The 27,353-nt window shown below is 41.9% G+C and overlaps 1 protein-coding gene across 1 annotated transcript; it reads right to left on the bottom strand.

The window, feature by feature from the left end:
* Window positions 1-572: 572 nt before the first annotated feature.
* Window positions 573-25,129, bottom strand: LOC140200936 (protein-lysine methyltransferase METTL21C-like). The gene is made up of 5 exons (XM_072264581.1): window positions 24,951-25,129; window positions 21,995-22,113; window positions 16,320-16,477; window positions 6,442-6,559; window positions 573-979 (listed from the first exon to the last, which is right to left on the bottom strand). Exons 1-5 carry the CDS (start codon window positions 25,127-25,129, stop codon window positions 573-575), a joined length of 981 nt encoding a protein of 326 aa, XP_072120682.1.
* Between the last annotated feature and the right edge of the window lie 2,224 nt (window positions 25,130-27,353).

Below are 27,353 nucleotides of genomic sequence, written 5' to 3'. Positions count from 1 at the left end.
AAAATAATATTTAATAGAAATGCATGCAAAATAAAAGCTTAGACTTAATTATGCATAAGAATATGAATGACTATGTTTTGATAATATAGTAGAAATAGAGCCTTATAATATTGCAGATGGTTTGGTGATGCATAACAATTGTGAAAGAAATATATCTGACCCTAATAGAAATTATTATAGGATGAAATTGGCTTGTACTTTCCCTTAATTACATTATGTAAGTATTAAAGTTTTACTTTAGTAATTAAACATCAATTTTAATTAGCTTCTACAAATTGTGTAAATCTGATCCAAAAATTGGCTATATTTCTAATTAACTTCTTTTCTATTTAAACACATCGGATGTCACCATGCAAGCAATTCATAACCTGGAAATATATCCCAGATAGTTCAGTGTTACAGTATAAACTGCTGTACAAGTTAAAGGTAATATCTCAAATAGAACTGAACAAAATGCTAAATTGGTACATTTCAAATTAAGTACATCTTCTAATTCAATGGATTTAATAAACTGCAGTCTTTCCATTGTGAATGATTCTGTGAAATTTTGAAAGGAAATTTAAAACTTAATTTCACCAAGCTTCATTATCACACTTTCTTGTCCCTTTAATTATTATCATTTCAGAATTTGCATCATCTGCCAGAACTATTGTATCAAAAGTTAGCTTGAATTTTTCCAAAAAATCATAGTCTGATTTAAATCTAAGTTTGTTTGCCCACAATATTACACTGTCTGGTTGACAGAAGTAATCAAATGTAGCCAGTAAATCATCCAGATAGTCATGATGATAAACAACATCTGCTGCGAGGATATAATCGTAATGAAATTCAGAGTGAGGGAAGTTTTTATCCATATCTACGTTCCAAGCCAACTCCTTAACCTGAGGTAGATGTCTGCTTCTGTTTCGTGTATTTCTCATAACATTACTTTGTAAATTACCCAATGAACAGGAGAGGTCAGTAGCAGTTACATAGGCACCTGAAAGGAAGGAAAATTGAGACATACTGGTTCACACTTCATTGCCTCTATCAATTTTCATATTATTAGAAACATAGAAAACCTACAGCACAATACAGGGCTTTCGGCCCACAAAGCTGTGCCGAACATGTCCTTACCTTAGAAATTACGTAGGGTTACCCATAGCCCTCTATTTTTCTGAGCTCCATGTACCTATCCAAAAGTCTCTTAAAAGGCCCTACCATATCCGCCTCCACCACTGTTGCCGGCAGCCCATTCCACGCAGCCACCACTCTCTGAGTAAAAAACTTACCCCTAACGTCTCCTCTGTACCTTCTTCCAAGCACCTTAAAACTGTGCCCTCTCATGCTAGCCATTTCAGCCCTGGGAAAAAGCCTCTGTCTAGCCACACAATCAATGCCTCTCATCATCTTATACACCTCTATCAGGTCACCTCTCATCCTCCGTAGCTCCAAGGAAAAAAGGCCAAGTTCACTCAATCTATTCTCAGAAGGCATGCTCCCCAATACAGGCAACATCCTTGTAAATCTCCTCTGCAGCCTCTCTATGGTTTCCACATCCTTCCTATAGTGAGGCGACCAGAACTGAGCACAGTACTCCAAGTGGGGTCTGACCAGGGTCCTATATAGCTGCAATGTTATCTCTTGGCTTCGAAACTCAATCCCACGATTGATGAAGGCCAATGCACTGTATGCTTTCTTAACCCACAGAGTCAACCTGCGCAGCAGCTTTGAGTGTCCTATGGACTCGGACCCCAAGATCCCTCTGATCCTCCACACTACCAAGAGTCTTACCATTAATACTATGTCCTGCCATCATATTTGACTTACCAAAATGAACCACCTCACGCTTATCTGGGTTGAACTCCATCTGCCACTTCTCAGCCCAGTTTTGCATCCTATCAATGTCCCACTGTAACCTCTGACAGCCCTCCACACTATCCACAACACCTCCAACCTTTGTGTCATCAGCAAATTTACTAACCCATCCCTCCACTTCCTCATCCAGGTCATTTATAAAAATCAAAAAGCGTAGGGGTCCCAGAACAGATCCACGAGGCACACCATTGGTCACCGGCCTCCATGCAGAATATGACCCATTTACAACCATTCTTTGCCTACTGTGAGCAAAGCAGTTCTGGATCTACAAAGCAATGTCCCCTTGGATCCCATGCCTCCTTACTTTCTCAATAAGCCTTGCATGGAGTACCTTGTCAAATGCCCTGCTGAAATCCATATACGCTACATCTACTGCTCTACCTTCATCAATGTGTTTAGTCACATCCTCAAAAAATCAGGCTTGTAAGGCACAACCTGCCTTTCACAAAGCCACGCTGACTATTCCTAATCATATTATACCTCTCCAAATGTTCATAAATCCTGCCTCTCAGGATCTTCTCCATCAACTTATGAACCACTCAAATAAGATTCACTGGTCCCTAATTTCCTGGGCTATCTCTACGCCCTTTCTTGAATAAGGGAACAACATCTGCAACCCTCTAATCCTCTGGAACCTCTCCCATCCCCATTGATGATGCAAAGATCATTGCCAGAGGCTCAGCAATCTCCTCCCTCGCCTCCCACAATAGCCTGGAGTACATCTCATCTGATCCCGGTGACTTATCCAACGATGCTTTCCAAAAGCTCCAGCACACCCTCTTTCTCAATATCTACATGCTCAAGCTTTTCAGTCCACTGTAAGTCATCCCTACAGTTGTCAAGATCCTTTTCCGTAGTGAATACCAAAGCAAAGTACTCATTAAGTACCTCTGCTATCTCTTCCAGTTCCATACACACTTTTCCACTGTCACACTTGATTGGTCCTATTCTCTCACGTTTTATCCTGTTGGCTCTTCACATACTTGTAAAATGCCTTGGGATTTTTCTAATCCCGTCTGCCAAGGTCTTCTCATGGCCCCTTCTGGCTCTCCTAATTTCTTTCTTAAGCTCCTTCCTGCTAGTCTTATAATCTTCTAGAGCTCTATCATCAACAAGTGTTCATTAAATATCTCACTAAATTAATAAACCAAATATAATGACATCATAATAAAAGAGAATTGTCTAATTTAATAATCACACATTAAAATTTGCTGGTGATTCCTCTAAAATAAACATTTTCATACTGATACACTACTTCACAGCTTAATATGCTTGGGAGAAATAAAAGCATTTAATACGCCTTTTGCATTGTTAGGGTCAGGTAGGAAATAGAATATTGAAAGTATGAAACACAGTGGCAGCTCATGTCCACATCACTCACTTCTGAGTGTTTCAGTGACGGGAAAAGGTGAAGGACAGTCTGTTCCCAGGATCAGTCTGGGAATTTATGTGCTTTAATGAGGATGGTATCCTCCAACTTAGGCTTGCTTGCAAATGTAATTGTTGGCAGGACTGGTTTCATCGGCCTCAGCAGCTGAAGGGAACTGAGGACAGCTTGTTGGCAGCAGAAGAGGAGAGTTTTCCTAGCTTCGGCACGCTGCAGCTCAGAGAATGATCAGATTGAATGGGGGGACAGGCACGATGGGCCGAGTGGTCTACTCCTATTTTCTTGTGTTCTTCTATTATCTACTCGCCAGCTTGCTCCACCCCATGCAAAAAATTCTCAGGTCAGGGACTGTACTCTTTAAAAACACTCCACACACACCCGCCTGCCCCTCTCCATCACCTCCTGTGTCCTTTCCCCTTTCTTTAGCTCAGGGATTAGAGACTGGGGTTCAAACTTCCCTTCTTCAGAGTCCTCTCCTCTTGGAGAGAAGCCAAACCTATCAGTCAGGCGGACCTGCAAAGCAGGAGTTTGTCAAGTATAAAAGGTGAACAAAGGAGACAAAATTCCATTAACAGTGGGTCTAGCTAGCCTTCTGTGATTTCCATTGGAAAGTTGCCTGCGACTATCACCACCAATCTAACTCAATCTTGCTAGTTTATCTTTATTATGGGTATTATCAGTGTCAATGATAGTACAAATTAATCAGACATGCATTCCGATAAGAACAATAATACCTTTGCAGTGTTGGCACCACTGACAACATATTACAGCTATTAATCGCCTTTAACATAGTAACACATCCAAAGACTCTATGTAAAGGCACCATTATATCAATGTTGACACCACACTCCACAAAAAGAAATTGAACAGACTGGGTTGAAGAATTGAGGGTTTATCAGACATCACAAGAAGAGGGAGGTTTTTGAAAGGAATCCTGATATTTAGGAGACAGCTACCGATGCCAAATCATTTAAGATGAGAGATGCATAGGAGGCTGCCTGGCCAGGAATTGATATAGTGATGTGAACACCAAGGTATGGGTTACGATATTAGGAAACACAGTTTAGGCTGGGCTCAAGTTTCTGGAGGTAGAAAATGAGTGAAAATTTCGAGCAGCATTGAGCTAATCATTTCCAGAATTAAGAAATGTGCAGATGGGAATTGTTAACAGCTATTATTGTAGGGTAATGTAATTGGTGGAAACATATATAATTCACAACTACAGACGTCGAATTGGGGTTCACTTTAAGAGGCTGGTCTGACATGATGATGGAATTACAGAAAGTACTTTCACTGCGCTGTGTGTTCGGTGTTTAGAGTACAATAAATGAGTTGTTACTGTTTTTCTTAAATATAAAATGCCTCACAATATTTTATTTGTGAAAACCTACATTATGTGTGGGTAGCTACCTGCATCAACAGCTTCCTCGGTTGTGGAACCAAACTACAGGTTAAAACTTTCTAGTCTGGTACTGTTGAGACCTGATGGTGCTGAGCATCTCTCTCTGAGCAGGACTGTTCTTTTTAAGTACAGTTGCTTTAGACACACGAGGTTACATGAGCATTCCGAGAACTGAATAAACTGAAGTGAAAGCACTGTCGGCTGAGACTACAAAAGTTGGTAAGTGGCTACTACAGATCAGTATACATCCTAGTTAATTTTAGTTCTTAGTTAGAATTAGTTAATTAGTGTAGATCTGTGATGCAGATTCAAAACACGCTGCAGCAGGGTTTTGTCAGACTACAGAATGCCAGACTAGAGTTTCAACCTGTACTGACTTACTGTGTTCTTTTGCAACAACAGATACTTTTTGATGCCTGATAGTTTGGTTTTAAGTTACATTTCTTGGCACTGTTTGCAGGGTGGATAATAGAAAGGTAATTGTCAAACCAAAGTATTTGATCTTAGAAAACTATACTATATTCTTACATGACACAGTTCAATGACTTGTGAAAGCAAGAGTGATTTCTCTCCTTTTCAAAGTCAGTCATTTAGCAGATTGTTTTCATAATATCACTTATGGAAAATCTCCTGAATTTGCTGCTTTTTCACCTCTGAAGAACTCCTCTTGCATCCCTCTCTAGTCTTCCTCTCCTATGTACTGCCTTCCAAGGCAACACTTAGCTTCTGTAAGACGGCCAGCTGTCTCTCTCCCTGTTGTCACTGTGTCATTGCTGTCAGACAATGAAGTGTCATATGAATGAATCATTAAATATCATGGGCACATTAAGAGAAATGCTAAACAAAGCTAATAGAAAGCTGATTGTCATATTGAAGAATCTGAAGCACAAAAGGAAAGAAATTACATTATGACTCTGTGAAACCCTGATTGGACCACATTTGGAATAGTGACTATTGAAAGGCTTAGATAGAGTCGATGTTGAAAAGGTGTTTCCTACAGTGGGGGAGTCTAGGACCAGAGGGTACAGCCTTAGAATAGAGGGACGTGCATTTAGAAAAGAGATTAAGAGGAATTTCTTTCACCGGAGGGTGGATATCGATGGAATTCATTGCCACAGATGGCTGTGGCAGCCGAGTCATTGGGTATATTTAAAGCGGGGGTTGATAGGTTCTTGATTAGTCAGGGCATCAAAGGTCATGAAGAGAAGGCAGGAGAATGATGTTGAGAGGGATAATAAATCAGCAATGAACAAATAGTGGAGAAGACTCGATGGGCTGAATGGCCTAATTCTGCTCCTATGCCCTAATGTGGGGCTTCACATCTTACAAGTTGATGGAGTCCAGCACAGATTTCCCATGTTAACCTTGTCTTCAAGTGTTACAATGTGAATTGCACATAGCTCTAGTCTCTGAGTTTAGGTAAAGGAGTCATTTGAACTATTTGTTTTAAGAAGTTCAGGGGAACTGATAGGGTAGGAAATCCCTGTGCTTGATTCCTTCCTTAGATCTAATGTCTCTCCCTGTGCTTGATTCCTTCCTCGATCTAATGTCTCTCCCTGGGCTTGATTCCTTCCCTAGATGCAATGTCTACCATCTTCCACCTCCTTCACCTTCATTCTCCTCAAGGCTCTGGCCAAACCTTTGCTTCCTCCTGTTTCTTTGACTGGTGTCCATTTTACCTTCATGCATCTAGGAAGTATTTCTACATTAAAGACACTGCATGGATGGTAGTTGTAATCGTGGAATGACAGAAGGAAAATAGTTTTAAAATAAAGTGTTGAAGTCTTATACTAACCTAGTAAGCAAGACACAATAGATAACAGTCCTGTTCCAGCTCCTAATTCTAATACATTCTTGTCAGTAAGATCAAATTCCTTCCAGTTGTTTTCTAAAAAGTGGCACAACTCAATTGCCTGTGGGAAGAAACAATTAAAATGTCAGTCAATAGTTATTTTTGTAAGATATCCTGTAGCGTTGTTCACATTAATTCAAATGGAATTACTCCCAAAACAGTGATTAGGATCATATGGTGATAACTGACCTAACCATCCTCAATAGGACATGTTACTGGCAAAGCACAGCAAAAAAAATCTGAGGTTCAGACATGATCAATGAGGAGGTATGGTCATTGACTGAATCACTGCTGCAAGCTGCTTCTGAGCAAGAGTCTCCAAAGTTTGATGAAACTCACCTCAACTGGAATCAACAGCTTACCCTCCATTCTTGTCTTGGCAGGAACTGAATATCAGTTTCCATGGCTGAATCTATGTTAGATATCTCTCAGAAACTTTCCATATTTTGATACCTTTTGAAGAGTAACTAACCTTAAACATTATTGCACTGTATGGAATGTATGTGTGTTTACCTGTTTCACATTAGACCCGTCTGCTGAAGATCGGGTGAACATGCTGGCCTGGGGTAGGTTCAATAACCAGGTGCACCATAGTGTTCTCTATTCATACCAGAGCCTTGTTAACTTTTGTCCAGGTACTGGATGTTTGTAGAAGGACTAAAGATGGTAGGTGTAATAATGTAAATGTCAGATAGTACTAATCTAGTGCTACTCCCAAAGTGTGAGGTGATGTGAGGGCCTCTGTCGGTCAGAGTTGACCGTTGATATTGTTGACCATGTTGGTAATGTTGGATATCAAAATTCCAGTTCACTGGTTCATTGGTGAGAGCTGTATTGCCTTATTCGTGGTGAGGACTAGGCCAAGGCCACAGGGTCACCTGCAGCAGTGTCCCAGGAGAGGAGAGCTGAGTTGATGTAAGAGAGAGGAGGGGCCTCTGTGGGGCATGCTGGAACCCGTACTGGGTTGGGACTGGCCCCTCTCATCAGCTCTACCCTTCAGTGTTCACTTGGTACTACTCTCAGTGTTTGCTCAGAGGAAGAACAATCTACAATCATCTCACTCAAGGGCTTGGGCTATATTGTTATTTTTCTCTTTGTCACTGTAGGTTTTTCTGAAATTGTAACTCTTTGTGCTAAATGCTACATGCAGTGTGCTGTTGGTAATGCGTCTGTCACCTTGGTCCCTGAGGAACACTTTTGTTTGGATGTATGGTTGCATGATAATTAAACTTGAAGGAAACAGCAATAACAGCCTCATATACCAAGATATTGTTCACCAACTTCTGCTTGTCATTTAACACAGCCATTCCTCAGAGGCTAGTGGGTAAACTTTCCTTGTTAGGACTCAACACCAATGTTCCCTCTAAGATCTGCCATGTCTGTGTGCACATACCTTTTGTTACTAATGCACAAAGGAATTTAAACTGCGCACAAAAGGTTGTCACCCTCTACCTCGTTGGCATGTTAAGTATATTTCACGATCGAACACAATCACATTTCCTTTTCAGGTTTCTGATACAGAAGGCGTTGACAACATGGAATTTGCGATGATTTGTCTGCAAATTTTAGAACTGGCTTATTTATCCTGTTTTTATTGAAGAAATTATGGATTCACTATGTCAAATTCCAACGAAGCAAAGGGCATGAAGCGCAAAAGAACTGCGAGTTCAATTAAAGCAGAATGGCTTAATGAAACAATAGAGACTGCAACACCAAGAACAATGAACAACAAACTGGACTTGGTAGTTTATTATCCTGAGAATAGCTTCAGCTTTACCTCCACTTAAAAACTCAGTGCGCACATGTTGTCACTTGGCAAAAAATTACACAGCAAAAGATTTTTGCTCACACTGGTCATTACAAATTAGAGGGAACGCTGGTCAATATCCCTCTCTATCACAAGATCGTGAACTTCTTGATGGAAAAATCCCAGTCAGTACAAGCTGGCAACAACATCTCAAGCTCCATCATGTTGAGCCCTGGTGGCCCCAGGGTCGTGTGCATATTCACTCTGTTCACACTGCTGATTTGTAACTGCACTGCCAGATCCGGCTCAACCCACATCATCAAGTTCACTGACGATACAACAGCGATTGGCCTCATTAGCAACATAGATGAGTCAGCATACAGACAGGAGGTAGAGAGGCTTGACAAATCGTGTGAGAACCATAAGTTCCAACATGGACAAGACAGAAGAGATGATTGTAGACTTCAGGAAGGCACAGGTCAACCACTTTCCATTTTACATCAATGGCTCTGCCGTGGAGAGAGTGAAGAACCCAAAGTTCCTTGGAGTGCGCAGAATAGATGATCTAACCTGGACCCACAACACCTCCTCATTAGTCAAGAAGGTACAAATGCATCTACACTTTCTGAGGAGATTGAGGTGTGCAAGGCTTCCGCCCCATTCTAACAACTTTCTATAGGAGCACCATCAAGAGTATCCTGTCTGGATGCATCACTGTATGCAATGTTCCCTCTAATTTGTAATGACTAGTGTGTGCAAAAACCTCGTGCTGTGTAATTTTTTGCCAAGTGATAACATGTGTGCACTGAGGTCTTAAGTGGAAGTAAAGCTGAAGCTATTCTCAGGATGATAAACTATCAAGTCCAATTTGTTGTTCATAGGTTTCAGTGTAGCAGTTTCAACTGTTTCATTAAGCCACTATGTTTTAAGTGAACTAGCAGTTCTTTTGCACTTCACGCCCTTTGTACTTTGGAATTCGATGCAGGGAATCAATAATTTCTTCAATAAAAACAGGATAAATAAGCCAGTTCTAAAATCTGCAGACAAATCATTGCAAACTCCACATTGTTAATGCCGTCTGAATCAGAAACCTGAAAAGGAAATGTGATTGTGTACGACTGTGTAGTATACTTAACATGCCAACAAGGTAGAGGGTGATAACCTTTTGTACAGAGTTGAAATTCTTTTGTGCGTTAGTAGCAAAAGATGTGTGCAAACCTTAAAAGGAACATTGGTTGTATGGTATAGAAGCTGCAAGGCATCGGACTACAAGACCCTCTAGAGGACAGTTAAAATAACTGAGAAGATCATTGAGGTCTTCTCCCCCTCTATTTGTGACATTTACTGGGAGCATTGTAGACCAAGGGCCCAAAGTATTGTTGAGGATCCCTATCACCCATCCCTCAATCTCCTTGACCCACGACCGTCAGGAAGGAGGTACGGAAGCACCGGCACTAGGGCTGCGAGACCGAGTAACCCTCAGGCTGTGAATACCCCCTGTCACCACTGAGGTCTCGTCACTAGGGCTGCGAGCTGTTTACTGTCTACCTGTGCTGCACTTTACTACGTGCATTTTGAATTATATTTTATCAACTTATTTATAGTATAATATTTTGGTTTGTGTTCTTTGCGTGATATATGTATTGTGGGTGCACTGTGGTCAGGAGGACCATTGTTTCATTTGGTTATAAAAGTGGTGCTGAAGGACCAGGAGGGGTCATTGTGTCATGTGCACCCCCCCCCGCCCGCCCCAGGAACTTGATGCTGCTAACTTTCGCCACAGAGGAGCCAGGTATGTGCAGTGAGGAGTGGTCAATCTGCATCTTCCTAAAGTCCACAATCATCTCTTTGGTCTTGTCTATGTTGAGACTCAAGTTGTTGTGCTTGCATCATTCTATCAGTCGCTCTGCCTCCTCTCTGTCCACGTCTTGTCGTTGTTGATGAGGCCAACTACCACTGCGGACCGAACTGGATCTGGCAACGCAGTCATACACCAGCTCTGACGTGAGCTCACACTAGGGGCCGCGGGGCTCAGCGTGATGGAGCTGGAGGTATTCCTGCCGACATGGACAGATTGTGGCTGCTTTGTCAAGAAGTCCAAGATCCAGTTACAGAGAGAGGTGATGAGACCCAACGAGGAGAGTTTCCTTACCAGATTCTGCAGTATGATCGTGTTAAATTTATTTATTTATTGACACACAGCATGGAATAGGGTCTTCCAGCCCTTTGAGCTTCACCACCCAGTAACCCCCAGTTTAACCCTCAGTTTAACCCTAGCCTAATCACAGGACAATTTAATGACCAATTAACCTACCAACCAGTACGTCCTGGGACTGCAGGAGCACCTGGAGGAAACCCATTCAGTCACAGGGAGAACGTATGAACTCCTTACCGGCAGCTGTGGGAATTGAACCTGCGTCACTGGAACTGTAAAGCGTTGTGCTAACCATCACGCTACCACACCACGCCAGGAAGTCGCTAAACAGCACCCTGGGATGTGAGGCACCATTTTCCAGGTGGGATAGCACAGAGTGGAGTGCAGAGGCTATAGTGCCCTCAGTGGACTAACAATAAGCAAAATGGAAAGGGTCCAATGCAGCAGGAAGATGGAATTGAATGTGATCCATAACCAGCCACTCAAAGAACTGCATTATTGCTGAGGTCAGTGACACTGGACAGTTGTCACTGAGGCAGGTTACTCTCACCCTCTTGGGCACCGGGATGATGGGATGGTGGTTGCCTTGAAGCCTGAAGGGATGTGAACTGTTTTAAAGAGATGTTGAAGATGTCTGTACGAACCTCTGTTAACTGGGCTACACCGTCCTTCAGCACCCAGCCAGCCCCGCAGCTTGACATGGGTTGACCTTGGCCAGGGTCTTCATCACATCATCTGCGGCCAGGCAGAGTGCCTGCTTCTCGGGGGGTGGGGGGGTGCGGAGTGGGGGGCCTCCCTCACTGGCACATTGCTCCGTGCATCATGCCGGGAGTCAAAGACATTCAGCCTATCAGGAAATGAAGCATCACTGTTGTCAACTTGCAGGGTGGACTTGTATTCTGTTATGGCCTGAATGCCCTGCCACATGTGCCTCGTGTCCCTGGCGTCACAGAAGGACTGTATATTCTCGATGAATAATACCATTTTGCCTTTCTGATGTTGCGGGAAGTGCGGCCTCTTTCTAACCTGAGGGCCATCTTATCCCCTCTGACGGCAGCGTTCCGATCTCTCAGCCGTGTCCAGACTGTTGCCGTAAGCCATGGCTTCCGATTTGCCTTCACAAATGTTTAGTAACAGTGATGTTCCCAGTGCACTCCTTAATGCGGCCAGTAACAGATCTCTTGTTTTCATCAATGTTAATGTGACGGTCAGAGGTAGCCGCCTCACCGAACGTGCTGCAGTCCGTGTTTTCAAAACAGTCCCACGGTGCTGAGCTGCCCTTCTGGCCAGCTCTTTGTCTCCGTTTGAACTTGTCTGGCTCATTTAATCAGTGGTCAGTATGCAGGAATTAGCATTACAGATAAATGCCTAGAGGATCTGAAGTGAGAGCGGGAGGCAGCTTTGTATGAATCACGGGTGCTGGTATAAATCAAATCTAATGTGTTCCCACCTCTGGTAGCAAAGTCAACATACTGATAGAATTTAGGCAGGTCTGAAAACAGAGCAATCTTATTATTACTTATGATTATTTATTATATTTTATTTTTAAAATAAATCTAAATGGAGCTGCTTCTTTGATAGGATGTTAACAATAATTGCAGATGTGCATTCAAATATCTCCAATTCATCAAGAATTGGATGGATTACTTGAGTAGTTTTAGAACATGAAGACTAGGTTTGTATTGCATGGAGTTTAGAACAATGAGGAGATCTCACTGAAATTTACAAATTTGGTACTTGGCTCATGAGGGCGCACGTAGAAAAGGTGTTTCCACTGGCTGATGAGTGTAGGTTCAGGGATCACAATCTCAGAATAAGGGAAAGATTATTTAGAGTTATGAGAAGGTTGAGAAGTTTCTTCACTGAGTGAGCTCTGTACTCTGGAGTACCGTGGAGGCTCAATTTCTGAGTTCATTGATTTCTGGATCTTAAGAGAATCAAGGGGCTCGGTGAAAATCCATGAGAGTGACGTTCTACAATTCTATGGATATGGCCCAGTGCGCCATGGGTAAAGCCCTCTCTTCCATTGAGTACATCTGCGCAGAGCACTGTCACAGGAAAGCAGCATCCATCAGCAGCGACCCCCACCACTCAGGCCATGCTCGCTTCTCACTGCTACCATGAAGAAGAAGGTATAGAAGCCTCAGGACTCACACTAGCAGGTTCAGGAACAGTTATTACCACTCAACCATCAGGCTCTTGAACCAGAGGGGATAAATTCATTCAATTTTGTTCCCACAACCTATGGACTCACTTTCAAGGATGTATTTTACCTTATTTTTTCATCTCTTTTGTATTTGCACAGTCTTTTGCATACTGGTTGTTTGTCTGTCCTGCTGAGTATGGTCTGTCATTGAATCTGTTGTGGTTTCTGGATTTATTGAGTATGTCCACAAGAGAGCAAACTTCAAGGTTGTATATGTACTTTGATTATAAATGTACTTTGAACTTCTAATTGAGATGGAAGATAAGCAATGATGAAGGGTGGAGCAGGTTTGATGGGACAGGGGACCACCTCTACTCTTATTTCTCATGCTTATATGTTGGGAAACCTGGAGAAAGCTGTGACGCAGAAGGAATAGTTTTGCTGTGATTTCTTTCCACACCAGCGCCTTCACTTATGGCCATTCATTGCTGGAAGGTACCAAGAGTTTCACCCTGAACTATCAACATCTCTGAATGTAAATGCCAGAACTTGTGAGCGAATGGAGATGAGCTACATTTGCCAACTAAGCTCCAGTTTGCAGCTGCACTCTGGCACTGAATTGTAACAAAGACCAGCAATACAGCAAGATCTCGTTGAGATCCCACAGCATTTAGACCGCAGAATCTGCCCATAGGTCCAGGTTAGACCTGAAGCAAGAACTGCCAGCGCATTAACTCAACATGGACAGTAGAGATGAATGCGGCGGGTTCCTTTTATGCTAACACAAGAAAATATTCAGATGCTGGCCTGCTGAGTTCCTCCAGCATTTTCTGTGTGTTGCTTCCTTCTATTCAGGATTTGTTGTTGCTTTAATGTTTTTCAGCTCCTTAAATGTTGATTTTTAGCTCTTTAGTTTTTGAAAATGCTTATTAAATGTAAATACAATTTAATTCAATTTAATTTTTAACATCCATTACATATTTAAGGATAATTTAAAGATATTGACATCAGACAAAGCAGACCTTTGCCATCTGTCTGACTTCCAAATGTGTTATGGGTGGGATTTGTTCAGCCACAGTCATTACATTAGAGTCAGAGAGTCATAGAAAAGTACAACACATAATCAGGTTCTTCGCCCCATCTAGTCCATGCCAAACCATTTAAACTGCCTACTCCCATCAACTTTCACTGTGACCATAGACCTCCATTTCCCTACCATCCATGAACCGTCTCCAATCTTCTCTTAAGCTTTGAAATTGAACTTGCATGCACCACTTGTGCTGGCAACTCATTCCACACTCTCATGACCCTCTGTGTGAAGAAGTTTCTCCTCAAGTTCCCATCAAACATTTCACCTTTCACCTTTAACCATGACCTCTGGTTATTGTTCCACTTAACCTCAGTGGAAAAGCCTGCTTGCATTTACCCGATCTATACCCCTCATAGTTTTTTATACCTACTTCAAATCTCCTCTCAACCTTCTACTTTCCTAGGGATAAAGTCCGATCCTTTTCAATCCTTCCTTAATACTCAGGTCCTCCAGACCCGGCAACATCCTCTGTACTCTTTCAAACTTATTTACATCTTTCCTGTAGGTAGGTGACCAAAAGTACACACAATACTCCAAATTAGGCCTCACCAGCATCTTATACAACTTCAATATAACATCCCATCTCCTGTACTCAGTATTTGATTTATGAAGGCCAATGTGCCAAAAGTTTTCTTTATGACCCTATCTACCTGTGATGCCATGTTCAATAAACTCTGGACCTGTATTCACAGATCCCTTTGTTCTACCACACTCCTCAGTGCTCTACCGTTCACTAGGTAAGACCTACTCTGTTTGGTCCTTCCCAAGTGCAACCCTTCCCACTCTGCATTAAATTCTATCTGCCATTTTCAGCCCATTTTTCCAGCTGATGCAGATCTCTTTGCAAGCCATGATAGTCTTCCTCGCTGTCCAGTACACCCCCAGTCTTGGTGTCATCCGCAAATTTGTTGATCCAGTTAATCACATTATCATCCAGATCGTTGATATAGATGACAAACAACAACAAACCCAGCACTGATCCCTGTGGCACTCTACAAGTCACAGACCTCCAGTCAGAGAGGCGACCCTCTACTACCAATCTCTTGCTTCTCCCACAAACATTATGTCTAATCCAATTTACTACCTCATCTTAAATACCAAGCGACTGAACCTTCTTGAACAACCGCCCATGCAAGACCTTGTCAGATTCCTTACCTGAGTCGATGCCTTCATGAACTTTCCTAGTAGCTGCTTGAAAACCTCTATATGATTGTTTAAACATGACCTACCATGCATGAAGCCATGCTGACTATCCTTAATCAATCCATGTCTATCCAAATACTTACAGTATATATCTGGTCCCTTAGAATACATTCCAATAACTTTCCCACTGCTGATGTCAGGCACACTGGCCTATAATTTCCTGGTTTTTTTAGAGCCTTTCTTGAACAACAGAACCACATTAGCTATGCTCCAATCCTCCGATAACTCACCTGTGGCTAAGGATGGTTTAAGTATCTTGGCTAGGACCCCAGCAATTTTTGCACTTGCTTCCTGCAGTGTCCAAGGGGACATCTTGTCAAGCCCTAGGGATTTATCCACCCTAACTTGCCTCAGGACTGCAAACACCTTCTCCTCTGGAATCTGTACGGGGTCCATGAATTTGATGCTGCTTTGCCATTATTTGTTGAATTTCAGTCACAGTGCAGCACAACACTCTGTGCAAGCAGGAGTGACTTTGAGTTTGAGCCAAGGAGCTAAGATCGGAGGAATGGAGACCACAGAAACAGTGCACAGATTAGGAAGGATGTGATTTTACTGGAGAGGGTGTCGATTTTCTCTGGAATGGAGCATTTGGTTAGGAGGAGAGACAGGATATGTTAGGTTGGCTTTCCCTGAAGAGAAGGAGGCTAAGGGGGGCACCAGATAGATGCATACAAAATTCTGATAGGTTAGATAAGGTAGAAAATAAAAAGCTTTTACACACGACGTAAGTGTCTATGACAAATGAGCATAGCTTTCAGGTGACAGGTAGAAAGTGAGGTAACTTTTTGACACAGAAAGTCTTTAGAGTCTGGAAGGTGCTGTCTGAAGGGGTAATGGAGGCCAGAAACCTCACAATATCTCCAAACAAGTATAGAGAAGGCTATGGACCCAATACAGTATATAGGACTAATGTAGGTAGCTACAACAGATAGCATGAATATGATGGACTGAAGGGTCTGTGTCTTTGCTGTACAACTTAATGACCCTATTTACTTTCATCCATTATAATGTGAATCATTTCCACTCCTTCATTATACCTTCTGTCTAGGCCATTTTATGGACCATGGAAATGCGATATGCTTATTTGCTCTGTTTTTGGCTACTTGACATCTCGCAGCCCTGAGGTGAGTCATAGTGGCAAGGGAGTCTGAGTCCTGTGTTGGAACTACCCCTGTGTCCAGCACCCATCACCAGCTCAGTCAGCCCTTCTATTGAATGTGATTAGTAATACGACTAATGCGAGAACCCCTGAGATAATCCTGCTCCCTCTGAGTGACAAACACAACACTTGGGCTCTAACATCCCAAGTAAAATTAATCCAGTAATGAAGAGAATAAATTCAGATTGGTAGATAAGCCCATGCAAAGCACAGAAAGTGTGTTTATCGTTGTTTTCTATGTTCTATATTGCAAATATTTTTACTTCCCCCCCCCCCCCCAGCTCAACATTCCAAACGACTCTATCTTGTATAACGCACCGCAGGCCAGATCACTGCTCCAAAGTGATCCGTCGATTCGTGGATGCTGATGTCACAACCTGCAAACAGATAGAACTCCTTTGGAATATTACAGTAAGTGGAGGGAATCCAGTCCCTATGGGCCGTGTTGAAAATTGTCTTGATGTCCTTGGGGGCTTCTAGTGGAAAGGAAACAGAAATTCAATGTCAATTTTAACTGAAAATAACTGGTGCACTTGCAACTATCACTCACATACAGATTAACAGTACAATGCTTGTATAGTTGCCCTTTGGTGTTTCTGCATATTTTAATTCATAATTAAAAAGAAACTGTTATCACTTTATCAGATATTGTGTGACGAGGTTTGGTATGAACAAATCCTTGGGGAACCGTCTAGAATCTTTGCAATAGATTTGAAAGGTGATCTATCTGAATATTTTTCAACAATTCATAGTTTTCCTTCACTCCATTGCTCCAAGTCCACCCCTGCAATTCTATTAGCCCTGAATTCTTTATTCCCTTCACTTTGGTATTTTATGCACACACCCACTATTGTGGTCTTACCTTGATCCACTTAAACCTCCTTCTCTGGAAGGAAGTTTCCAGTCTCACCTGTCTTCTTCTTTCCAGTGACTTTCTTCTGATTTCATTTCTTTGATTTATTTAAATTTGTTTTTGCATTGTAAACGTGAAGTACAGAAGAAAGTGGTTGTTGTTCAAGATATATTTAATCAAAGTAAAAGTCAGAGCAGTTTTGGGGATTCTGATTCTAAAAAAATAGCAAGTTCAATTTTATACACATAATAGATGTAGGTTACATGTAAGGGGCAGAACCAATAGAAATTAAAGTATTTTTCAAAAGAGAAATCTGACAAGCAACACCAGTAATAATCTACTGATAAAGCTACAATATTCTCTTCTTCAAGATTAGCCAGTTTACAAGTGTATTATTAAACAAGTCAACAAAAAAAACTGGAAAAATATCGACTGCTGATGTAAAGCTCCATATACAATCTGTCTTTGGGTTATGAATACCTAATTTATAGACACCACAATGTACAAAAGAGATCATATAATACGTGTTAAATTCAGTAGTCTGATATATATGTATATATTTGTCCCTATGAACAACAGAACTAGTTTCTTCTCTCTATTCATTTTTATCCATTGTTCTTTTCATATCAGACTTAAATGCTTCCGATGCCTTTCATTACAATACTGTGGAGTACAGTTACCATAGAGTGATTTTTGTGTATTTTCCAATTTATGGACAAAATATACATATGGGCATCTGTAAGAAACGGAACCTGTTTGCTACATGGGGCAGCATGTACTTGCAATTTGTTTTGTACCCTTATTTTGAAGAAAAATTAAACTTTGAATGTGATATTTTTTCACTCAAAAGGTTATTGTTTCCTCATAGCAAAACTGAATATCAAAAGGTAAGTGACTGATGTAGAAGCAGGGAGACATTATTATAAATAACATAAGAGAAAGAATTGAAGTCACATTTTGGTTGCAGTAATATCTTGCTGTGATTCTTCACATTGGTGACTGAGCCCATTGCTTAGCAAACAGAGAGTACTGGAAAAGGAAGACACTAGAAAGGTACTTGAATATCATTTGTTTTACAAGTTACAAATCTGAAGTAACTGGGTCTGTTATTAATTGTAAATCAGATTTATGTTCCCCTAATAGATATTATCCCTATAGTAATGGCTGATAATAAAGACCATTGCCTTCTCAGTTTTAGTGTAAGGAAATGACAGAGAAATATATCTTAGAAAAATAAATTTAAAACTTCCTGACCTCCAGTCTCCCAGATGAACACATCTGCACCAGGTGCACCGAGCTGCACTTCCTGAGAGAACGTATTAAGGAACTGGAGCTGCAGCTCGATGACTTTCGACCCATACAGAACAACGAAGAGGTGATAGACAGTAGTCTAGACAGGTAATCACCCCAAGGTTGCAGGAGACAGGTAACTAGGTGACTGTCAGGAGAAGGGGCCGGGGGGAATACACAGACAATGCAGTGTACACCTGTGGCTGTTCCCCTCAATAATAGGTATACAACTTTAGATACTATTGAGGGGGACGACCTACCAGGGGAAGCCACAGTCACCGGGTCTCTGGCACTGAGTCTGGTGCTGTGGCTCAAAGAGCAGAGAGGTGAAAAGGACCCCAGTGGTGATACGAGATTGCTTTGTCAGAGGAACAGAGACGAAGTTCTGTGGGCACAATAGAGACAACTGGATGGTATGTTGATATGGTCCTGATGCCAGGACCAGGGAAGTCTCGGATCCTGTCCACGGCATTCTCAAGGGTGAGGGTGAACAGCCAGAAGTCTTGGTGCATATTGGCACCAATGACATAGGTAGACAGGGTGAGGAGGACCTGAAGAGAGATTTTAGGGAGCTAGGTAGAAAGCTGAGAAACAGGACCTCCAGGGTGGTAATCTCTGGATTGTTGCCTGTGCCATGCACCTGTGATGGTAAGAATAGGATGATTTGGCAGGTGATTGAATGGCTGAGGAACTGGTGCAGGGGGGCAGTGATTCAGATTTATGGATCATAGGGATCTCTTCTGGGGAATGTACAACCTGTACAAAAGGGACGGATTACACCTGAACCTGAAGGGAACCAATATCCTTGCAGGCAGGTTGACCAGAGTTGTTCGGGTGGGTTTAAATTAATTTGGCAGGGGAATGGGAACCAGAGTGATGGGGCTGAAGATGAGGTAGTTGGTTTACAACAGAGGCAATGTTGAGTGAGATTCCTAGCAAGGAGAGGCTGATGATAGGGCAAAATTGCAGTCAACAGGATGACCTGCAATGAAAAAGTGTACAAAATCAAAAAAAGGTGAATACAGGCCTGAAGGTGTTATATTTGAATGTGCGCAGTATGCGGAATTAGGTTGATGAAATTGTAGCACAGATTGGCATCTATGATGCTGTAGGCATCACTGAATCATGGCTGAAAGAAGATTATAGCTGGGAGCTCAATGTCCAAGGATATACATTATGTCAAAAGGACAGGCATAAAGGCAGAGAGGGTGGTGTGGCTGTGTTCATAAAAAATGAAATTAAATCATGAGAAAGAGGTGATATAAGGTCGGAAGGTACTGGATTATTGTGGATAGAGCAAAGGAACTGCAAGGGTAAGAAAACCCTGATGGGAGTTATACACAGACTCATAAAGCAGTAGTAAGTTTGTGGTCTACATGTTACAACAGGAGATTGAAAATGCATGTCAAAAGGGCAATGTTACAATAATCATGGGGGATTTCAATATGCGGGTAGATTAGGAAACTCAGGTTAGTGTAGGAATCCAGGAGGGGGAGTTTCTATGAGATGGCTTTTTAGAGCAGCTCGTGGTTGAGCCCGCTAGGGGATCAGCTATTCTGGATTGGGTGTTGTGCAATGAACCAGAAATAATTAGAGAGCTTAAGGTAAAACAGAGCTAAGGATTTCCCCTTAGGGGAAAGTGATCAAATTCACTCTGAAATTTGAGGAGAAGCTAAAGTCAGATGTATCAGTTTAACAGTAGAGTAAAGGGAATTACAGAGGCGTGAGAGAGGAGTTGGACAGAATTGATTGAAAAAGAACACTGGCAGGGATGACAGCAGAGAAGTATTCTAAAGGCAAGATGACACAGCCATGGATAAAAAGGGAAGTCAAAGCCAACATAAAAGCCAAAGAGAGGACATATAATAGGGCAAAAATTAATGGGAAGTTAGAGGGTTGGGAAGCTTTTAAATACCAACAGAAGGCAAATAAAAAGTCATTAAGAAGGTAAAGATGGAATACTAAAGTAAGCCAGCCAATAATATTAAACAGGATACCAAAAGTTTCTACAGATATATAAAGTGTAAAAGAGGGGTGAGAGTGGATATTGGACTGCTAGAAAATGATGCTGGAGAGGTAGTAACGGGGTCAAGAAAATGGCAGACGAACTGAATAAGTATTTTGCTTCAGTCTTCACTGTGGAAGACACTAGTAGTATGGAGAAAGTTTCAGGTGTCAGGAGTCATGAAGTGTGTGAAGTTACCATTACTAGGAAGAAGGTTCTTGAGAAATTGAAAGGTCTGAAAGTAGATAAGTCACCTGGACCAGATGGTATATGCCCCAGGGTTCTGAAAAAAGTAGCTGAAGAAATTGTGGAGGCACTAGTAGTGGTCTTTCAAGAATCACTAGATTCTGAAGTGTTTCTGTAAGACTGGAAAATTGCAAAAGTCATTCACTCTACTTTTCAAGACCAGAGAGAGGCAGAAGAAAGGAAATGTTAGGCCAGTTTGTATAACCTCAGTGGTTGGGAAGATGTTGGAGTCAACGTTAAGGATGTGGTTTGGGGATACTTGGAGGTACATGATAAAATAGGCTGGAGTCAGTATGGTTTCCTCAAGGGAAAATCTTTCCTGACAAATCTGTTGGAATTCTTTGAAGAAATATCAAGCAGGACAGACAAAGGAGAATAGGTTGATGATGTGTACTTGAATTTTCAGAAGGCCCTTGACAAGGTGCCACACATGAGGCTGCTTAGTAGGTTATGAGCTCGTGGTATTACAGGAAAGATTCTAGTACAGATAAAGCAGTGGTTGATTGGCAGGAGGCAAAGAGTGGGAATAAAGGGAGTCTGTCTGGTTGTTTTCTGGTGACTAGTAGTGTTCCACAGGGGTCTGTGTTGGGACCAATTCTTTTTATGTTATTGTCAATGATTTAGATGATGGAATTGATGGCTTTGTTGCAAATTTTGCAGACCATATGAAGATAGGTGGAGGGGCAGGTAGTCTGAGGAAGTAGAGAAGATACAGAAGGACTTAGACAGATTAGAAGAATGAGCAAAGACGTGACAGATGGAGTACAGTGTCAGGAAATGTATGGTCATGCACTTTGGTAGAAGAAGAAAAAAGGTTGATTGTTTTCTAAATGGAGAGAAAATACAAAAAAAACTGAGGTGTAAAAGGGACTTGGGAGTCCTTGTATAGGATTCCCTAAAGGTTAATTTGCAGGTTGAGTCTGTGGTGAGGAAGGCAAACACAATGTTAGCATTCATTTTAATAAGACTAAAATATAAAAGTAAGGATGTAATACTGAGACAGCTGGTGATATAGAGTACTTAGAGTATTGGGAGCATTTTGGACCCCTTATCTTAGAAAGGATGTGCTGAAACTGGAGAGGAAAAAGGAGATTCACGAAAATGAGTCCAAGATGATATTCAAGATGATGGTCAATATCTTCAAATTTTTCATAGTTCCCAACCTGTTGAAGTAGTGAAATTCTTTAATTTTCACTCCCAGCCATTTCTGGAATCTCCAAATCCGAATGCTTGAAACCATGGTGAGCAAAACAGTTCTGAATTGCCTTACTGTTTATTTCTCACCAACTGTTAGTGACAAAACTCACTGTTTTTTGAACACAAACACATGCAACAAACACTATTAAAAAACTTCTCACTCCAAACATGGTTTAATGTCTAATGGCCACACAAGCACACACGACTGACACTAGTTAGAAACTATTTGGCACCAGTCTTCTGTCCCAGGTAAGAGGCATAGTGACCCAAATAAACAAAAGAAATGCTGGCTTTTTCCTTGATTAATTTTACGACCCTTTCCAAATTGATACCAAATTTGTGCTTTGAGAGAAAGATGAATATGCAGTAGAGAACAGCAGATAATCAAATATATAGCTATACCTTGTTGTTCAGTTTCAGATTCTACTTCTGCTTCCTTTTCTTCATGTTCATCTTCAAATTCATCCTCAATCTCTGCAGAGATATCTGCTGTAGAGGCACACTCCATTGTCGACAGATTACTGCACAAGTCACAAGTTCAATCACTGCAGAATAACAGTACTTCTCAGAGGTCAGTTGAGAGTGTTATGAAAACAATACAGAGTTGCAGAAAAGACACTGTTAGCCTCAACATTGGTAAAACTATATTCAGTGACAGCTCAGCCATCGGATTATACAGCGAAGTTTATTGTACTTCAATGTGGCCACAATGGAATGCAGGTTTATTGTGCCCAAGTAGAAACAGGAATACGTAATGTATGTTAATATATGTTAAGTAAAACCTTCCAATTGCTTGATGTTTGAGATAGGCAATGGAATTCAAATAAATGGATAAATATAGAGACTAACAGCTAAGTAGTATTATTTTAGTCTCATTTTCATTTCATTTCACGTTCTTGTTTTTGTGTTTTTCAATCACTCTGTTCTTTAGTGTATTGCATTATTACTGGACTGTTCCTAATCAACACTAGCATTGTCTGAGTTTCTGCCAGGCTACAATAATGTTCTACACATTCAAAACAAATTGGATATCTATCTGGGTTTCATGACACATTGCCAGAGATGCTGTATCCACTCTGTAATGCTACTTAATGTATGTCTGTGCACACAGCTTTGAAATAAGTTGCACAAGCACCATGTTGATCAGGGTCTTCAAGCATGAGGATCAGACAGATCATGTCAATATGTCAGGGAGAGTGTGAGCTCTGGGTTTTAAGGGTAGAGTGGTCCAACTTGGTGTTGAACAAGGTGTGAACTGTCTGCCTTTCAGTGTGAGTGACTTCTGTGAAGCCTCCTGTACCTTCTGCTCAGCTACAACTTCAATCTCATTGGCTGCCAAAGCACCTGTAGCCATGAACATTTATGTCTCAGGGTTGCTCTGCGTGGAGGATTTTCAACTATGCAGTTTGCATCCGCAATTGCACAAAGAATATTGTCACTGATCATCAAAAAGCACCAGATAGGTCTGGAAGTCATTTCCAAGCCTTGCAGCTTTCTCGTTGAACAGAACCATTAGCAACAGTCTGAATTTTACTTAGCAGCTGCCACAGGCCAACTGCCACATCTCCAATATTTCACAGTCGCAAGTGGTTTCTCCTCAATCTCTAACCGATGCATGCCCGTTCCCACTCTCTCCTTTATTTCAGATTTCCAGCAGCACTTGCTCTTTAGTCACCTACTCTCCAGTTTCCACCTGGGCCACTCAGCTTCAGACCTCATCACTGCCTTGGCTCAGTCCAAAGCGGTAAAGTCCAGAGGTGAGGACAATCACCTGCTGACTTCAAGGCAGCATTTAACTGAGTGCAGCGACAAGGATCCTGGTCATACTGATAGGACAAAGGGACAAGTATTTCAGTGATCGGAGTTATGCCTCAGAAAGGGAGATGGTCGTACTTACTGGTGGATAACCCTGGCACAGGAGGTTATTGCAGAAGATCCTTTAGGTAGTGTCCTAGTTGCTACTACCTTCATCAATGATTTTCTTTCTCCCATAAGATCAAAAATGGGTGATTGCTTCACTCCCAGCTTCTCAACAAATGAGCCTGTCCATGCCCACAATCAGCAAGTCCGAGACATCATCAAGCCCAGATCTAACAAGTGCAAGTAATACTTATATAATTGAAGAGGCAGGGTAATAACCAACTCAGATGAGAATCTAATCAGCCATCCTAGACATTCAGGGACGTAACTAATATCATCCCCTATCACCAAGATCCTGGTGTTGACATTGATCAGAAACTCAACTGGACCAGTCACATAAAGACTATGTCAACAAGAGCAGATCAGAGGATAGGTAACCTGTCATGAATGATACGTGTTCTGACACAGCAAAGCCTTTCCATCAGCTATATCCTGTACCTGCTACAAGGCACAATTCAGACATATGATGGAGTTCTCTCAACTTGCTTGGATGAGTGCAGCTCCAGCAAATATCAAGGTTGGCACTATTCACAACAAAGCAGCCAACTGCAATGAGCCCAGTCAACCACCAAAAGCAGTCTGAATGCACAGGAACGTGAGGAGCTGGACAGAGTATTGGACTCGGCCTAATACTTCACGGCTACCTCCTTCCCACTATTGGGAAGCTGCTGCCTCAAGAAGGCAACATAGGGAGATCCCTGCCATCTGGGCCAGGCCATCTTCTCTCTGCTCTCATTAGGCTGTGGTTTCAGAAGCTTGAAGTCCCACATCAGCAGATTGAAGAACATCTCTTCAAGTATTTGGTGTAACAGTGGGAAGTGGAATTGAAGTGGCTGGCAACCGGGAGATCCTGGCTACTTCGTCCGATGGAGTGAGGGAGCTCAGTGAAATGATCCCAAGCCTACATCAGGTCTCACCAATGTAAAGAAGGCTGCTTTGGAAGCTCCAGATACAACAAAGGACCTCAAAGGATTCACATGTGAAGGACGGTCTCACCTGGAAGGACTCTTTAGAGGTATTGAGGCATCAGGGCAGCTGTACCAGAGTGCAGTTACAGGTATGAGTGCCTGGAGGCATATCAGTGGGTAGGGAAGAGCTGGCAAGGGAGTCATAGACAGAACAGCCCCTGGGGAACGTGGAGAAGAGCAGGGAGGGGAAGATATGCCTGGTGGTGGGATCCTGTTGAGAAAGTGGAAGTTGTGAAGAGTTATGTGTTGGATGAGGAGGCTTGTGAGGTGGTAGGTGAAGACAAGGGGAACCCTATCTCTGTTTCTTCGGGCATTGGGGGAAATAGAGTGAGGGTAGACAGGATGTATGTAGCTCTTGGTGCTTGTTGGTGAGATCTGGCAATGAGGCATTCTGACAGATGATTTGGACAGGTTGCTCAAGGAACTACCTCATCATATCCAGTGGCCCTGTCCTACAGTGTCTGCAGTACCTTCCACATTGACCACTATCTGGTGGGCTTTTGATCAAAGGTGTATACAGGACAGGTAGTACGTACAGATAGTTGGTGCCCAGGTGCTTTGGATCTACACCGTCACGTACAAGAATGGTCATCAGGATGAGGGCAGAGTTGCGTACACTTTTGCTTCCATTCTCAGGGGACTTTTGCATCGTGACCCATCAAACTCTCTTCACCTTGGATCCCCAGAGAAGCTAGAAGGTGCCCTTGGTAATTACTGAGACAGAGGACTGGGGAACTGGCCACAACTGTGCTAAGTATAACAGTCAAGTGCATATTGCACCATTCTTCCTAGTTATTGGCAGAGAACTCCGTTTCCACAAAACCAGTTTTTATTTGACCTTGCCAATTTGCTCCAGTCAAATCCTGTTATATGCATCAACCCCTCTGAACCAGATCCCCAGCACCTTCAGGTAGTTAGGCCTGATGGTGAAGAGGACTGGATTGGTCGGTCAAATTGCTAAAGAGCATAACCTCAATTTTCCTGCAATTGATCTCTGGACCAGGATGCCAACTCAAACTGGTCACAGATGCTGATCAATCTGCAAACCGTCCTGAGCAGAAGATGGTGACATCGTCCATGTACAGGGAGGCTTAGCCTTATGTGTCTTAATCACTCATTTTATGCTCTTGTCCGTTTCACGGATTCAAAGTTCAAAGTAAATTTATTATCAAAGTACTTACATATATGTCACCATATACAACCCTGAGGTTCATTTTCTTGCAGGCATTCACAGTAAGTACAAGAAACACAATAGAACCAATGAAAGGCTGCACCCAACAGGACAGACAAACAATCAAGGTGCTGAAGACCACAAACTGTGCAAATTCAAAAAGAAATTATAACAACAATAAAGAAATAAACAATAAATATCAAGAACATAAGATGAAGAGTCCGTAGACTGTGGGAACAGTTCACTGATTGGGTGAGTGAAGTTGAGTGCAGTAATCCCTTCTGGTTCAAGATTCTGGTGGTTGAGGGGTAATAACTGTTCCTGAAGCTGGTGGTGTGACTCCTGAGGCTCCTGTACCTTCTTCCTGGTGGAAGCAGCAAAGGGTTGAATGCAACACATGAGACAGGGGAGAGTTGACAACCAGAACTAATTCCAGATTTGATGGTGAAACCATCTGTCTCCCACCCTTGAAATGTAACCCAGGTTAATTAAACCCAAAGAAGTAATGTTAGAAAGCTCCACCTGTGGAGGGATGAAAACGAGGTTTACCAAATTTTAAAAAAAGAACTTGAGAAAAAAAAGCTACGTGAGAACAAGGTGTGGCTGACACAGCGTGAGAAGGCAAGAGGAACAAAGCAAACTCTTAGAAACTAAAGATGTAAACCATTAAAAGTGGAATTAGTAGTGAGTATCTGTACCCTACTTACCTGAAACCCTCAGGGTGAAACCCCTGGAGGAGAGACGATAGCGATAGAAGACCTATTGAAGCTATGGCTATAACAAGCAGCAGCTATAACAAGACAATATCGGCAGAAATGCGTGTCCAAGGTCTCTACCGTGTAACCGGAAAAACCGTTCTGTTATATCACACCAAGGAGTTGGTCAGATTTTTTTTTTGTATAAGCTTGTGAATCGACTTACTGTGGATGATCAACTATTTCATCCGATGAAACAAGAAACAAGTTGACAAGCCACCCAAGATGAAGTACCAGTGCGGGAATAAGACCAGATCTAATTAGTTAGAGGAATTGGAGTAATAAAGGTAATTCTAATGAATATCATTGATTCGAACGAAACAGGAATTTGGTTTTTGTTGATACCTGAGATTTGAAACCTAAACAGAATGTTGGAATTTTGATTTGTACTTACTCATGTAAATATTTTGTATATTGCTTTTTTTTAAATAAACAAAATTTACCTCCAGAAGTGTGCGTTTTCTATTCACTGCCTCCTTCCAACATCTAGAACTTCTGATGGCCTACTAGCATCTGGCGCTACATAAAACTTGGCGAGCCAGCCAGGAGGCAGTGTATTAGATAACCAATAACACACTGATTAGTATACAAAACACTAAAAGAATCTTATTGTTCAAACTCACTTGTTCAATTAAGACCTACAGTGAAAGAAAATGGAAGTCAGAGGAAAAGGGTGTCAAAATCCCAAATGCTGTTTTAGTCAGTGGCATAACAGGAGCAGAAAAAGATGAGGAACTACCAGATTTCGAAAAGAATGTGGCTCAGTTGCCAGAGTTATTCCTCTAATTGACCACAGTGCAGAATTCCCAAAGTCCTTGATTGTAGAGTACAATTTAGGTTCTGCCATGCAAAATCTCCAGCCCTCGCTACCCGTACACTCAACAGACAAGCGGTGACCAAAAAGTTTCCTACCATGTAGTTACCTTAGCCAGTGCTGACACTCAGAA

The sequence above is a fragment of the Mobula birostris genome, chromosome 7 (genome assembly GCF_030028105.1).
Source record: "Mobula birostris isolate sMobBir1 chromosome 7, sMobBir1.hap1, whole genome shotgun sequence".
NCBI classification, from domain to species: Eukaryota; Metazoa; Chordata; class Chondrichthyes; order Myliobatiformes; family Myliobatidae; genus Mobula; species Mobula birostris.
This window is presented reverse-complemented; position numbering and strand designations above follow the sequence as displayed.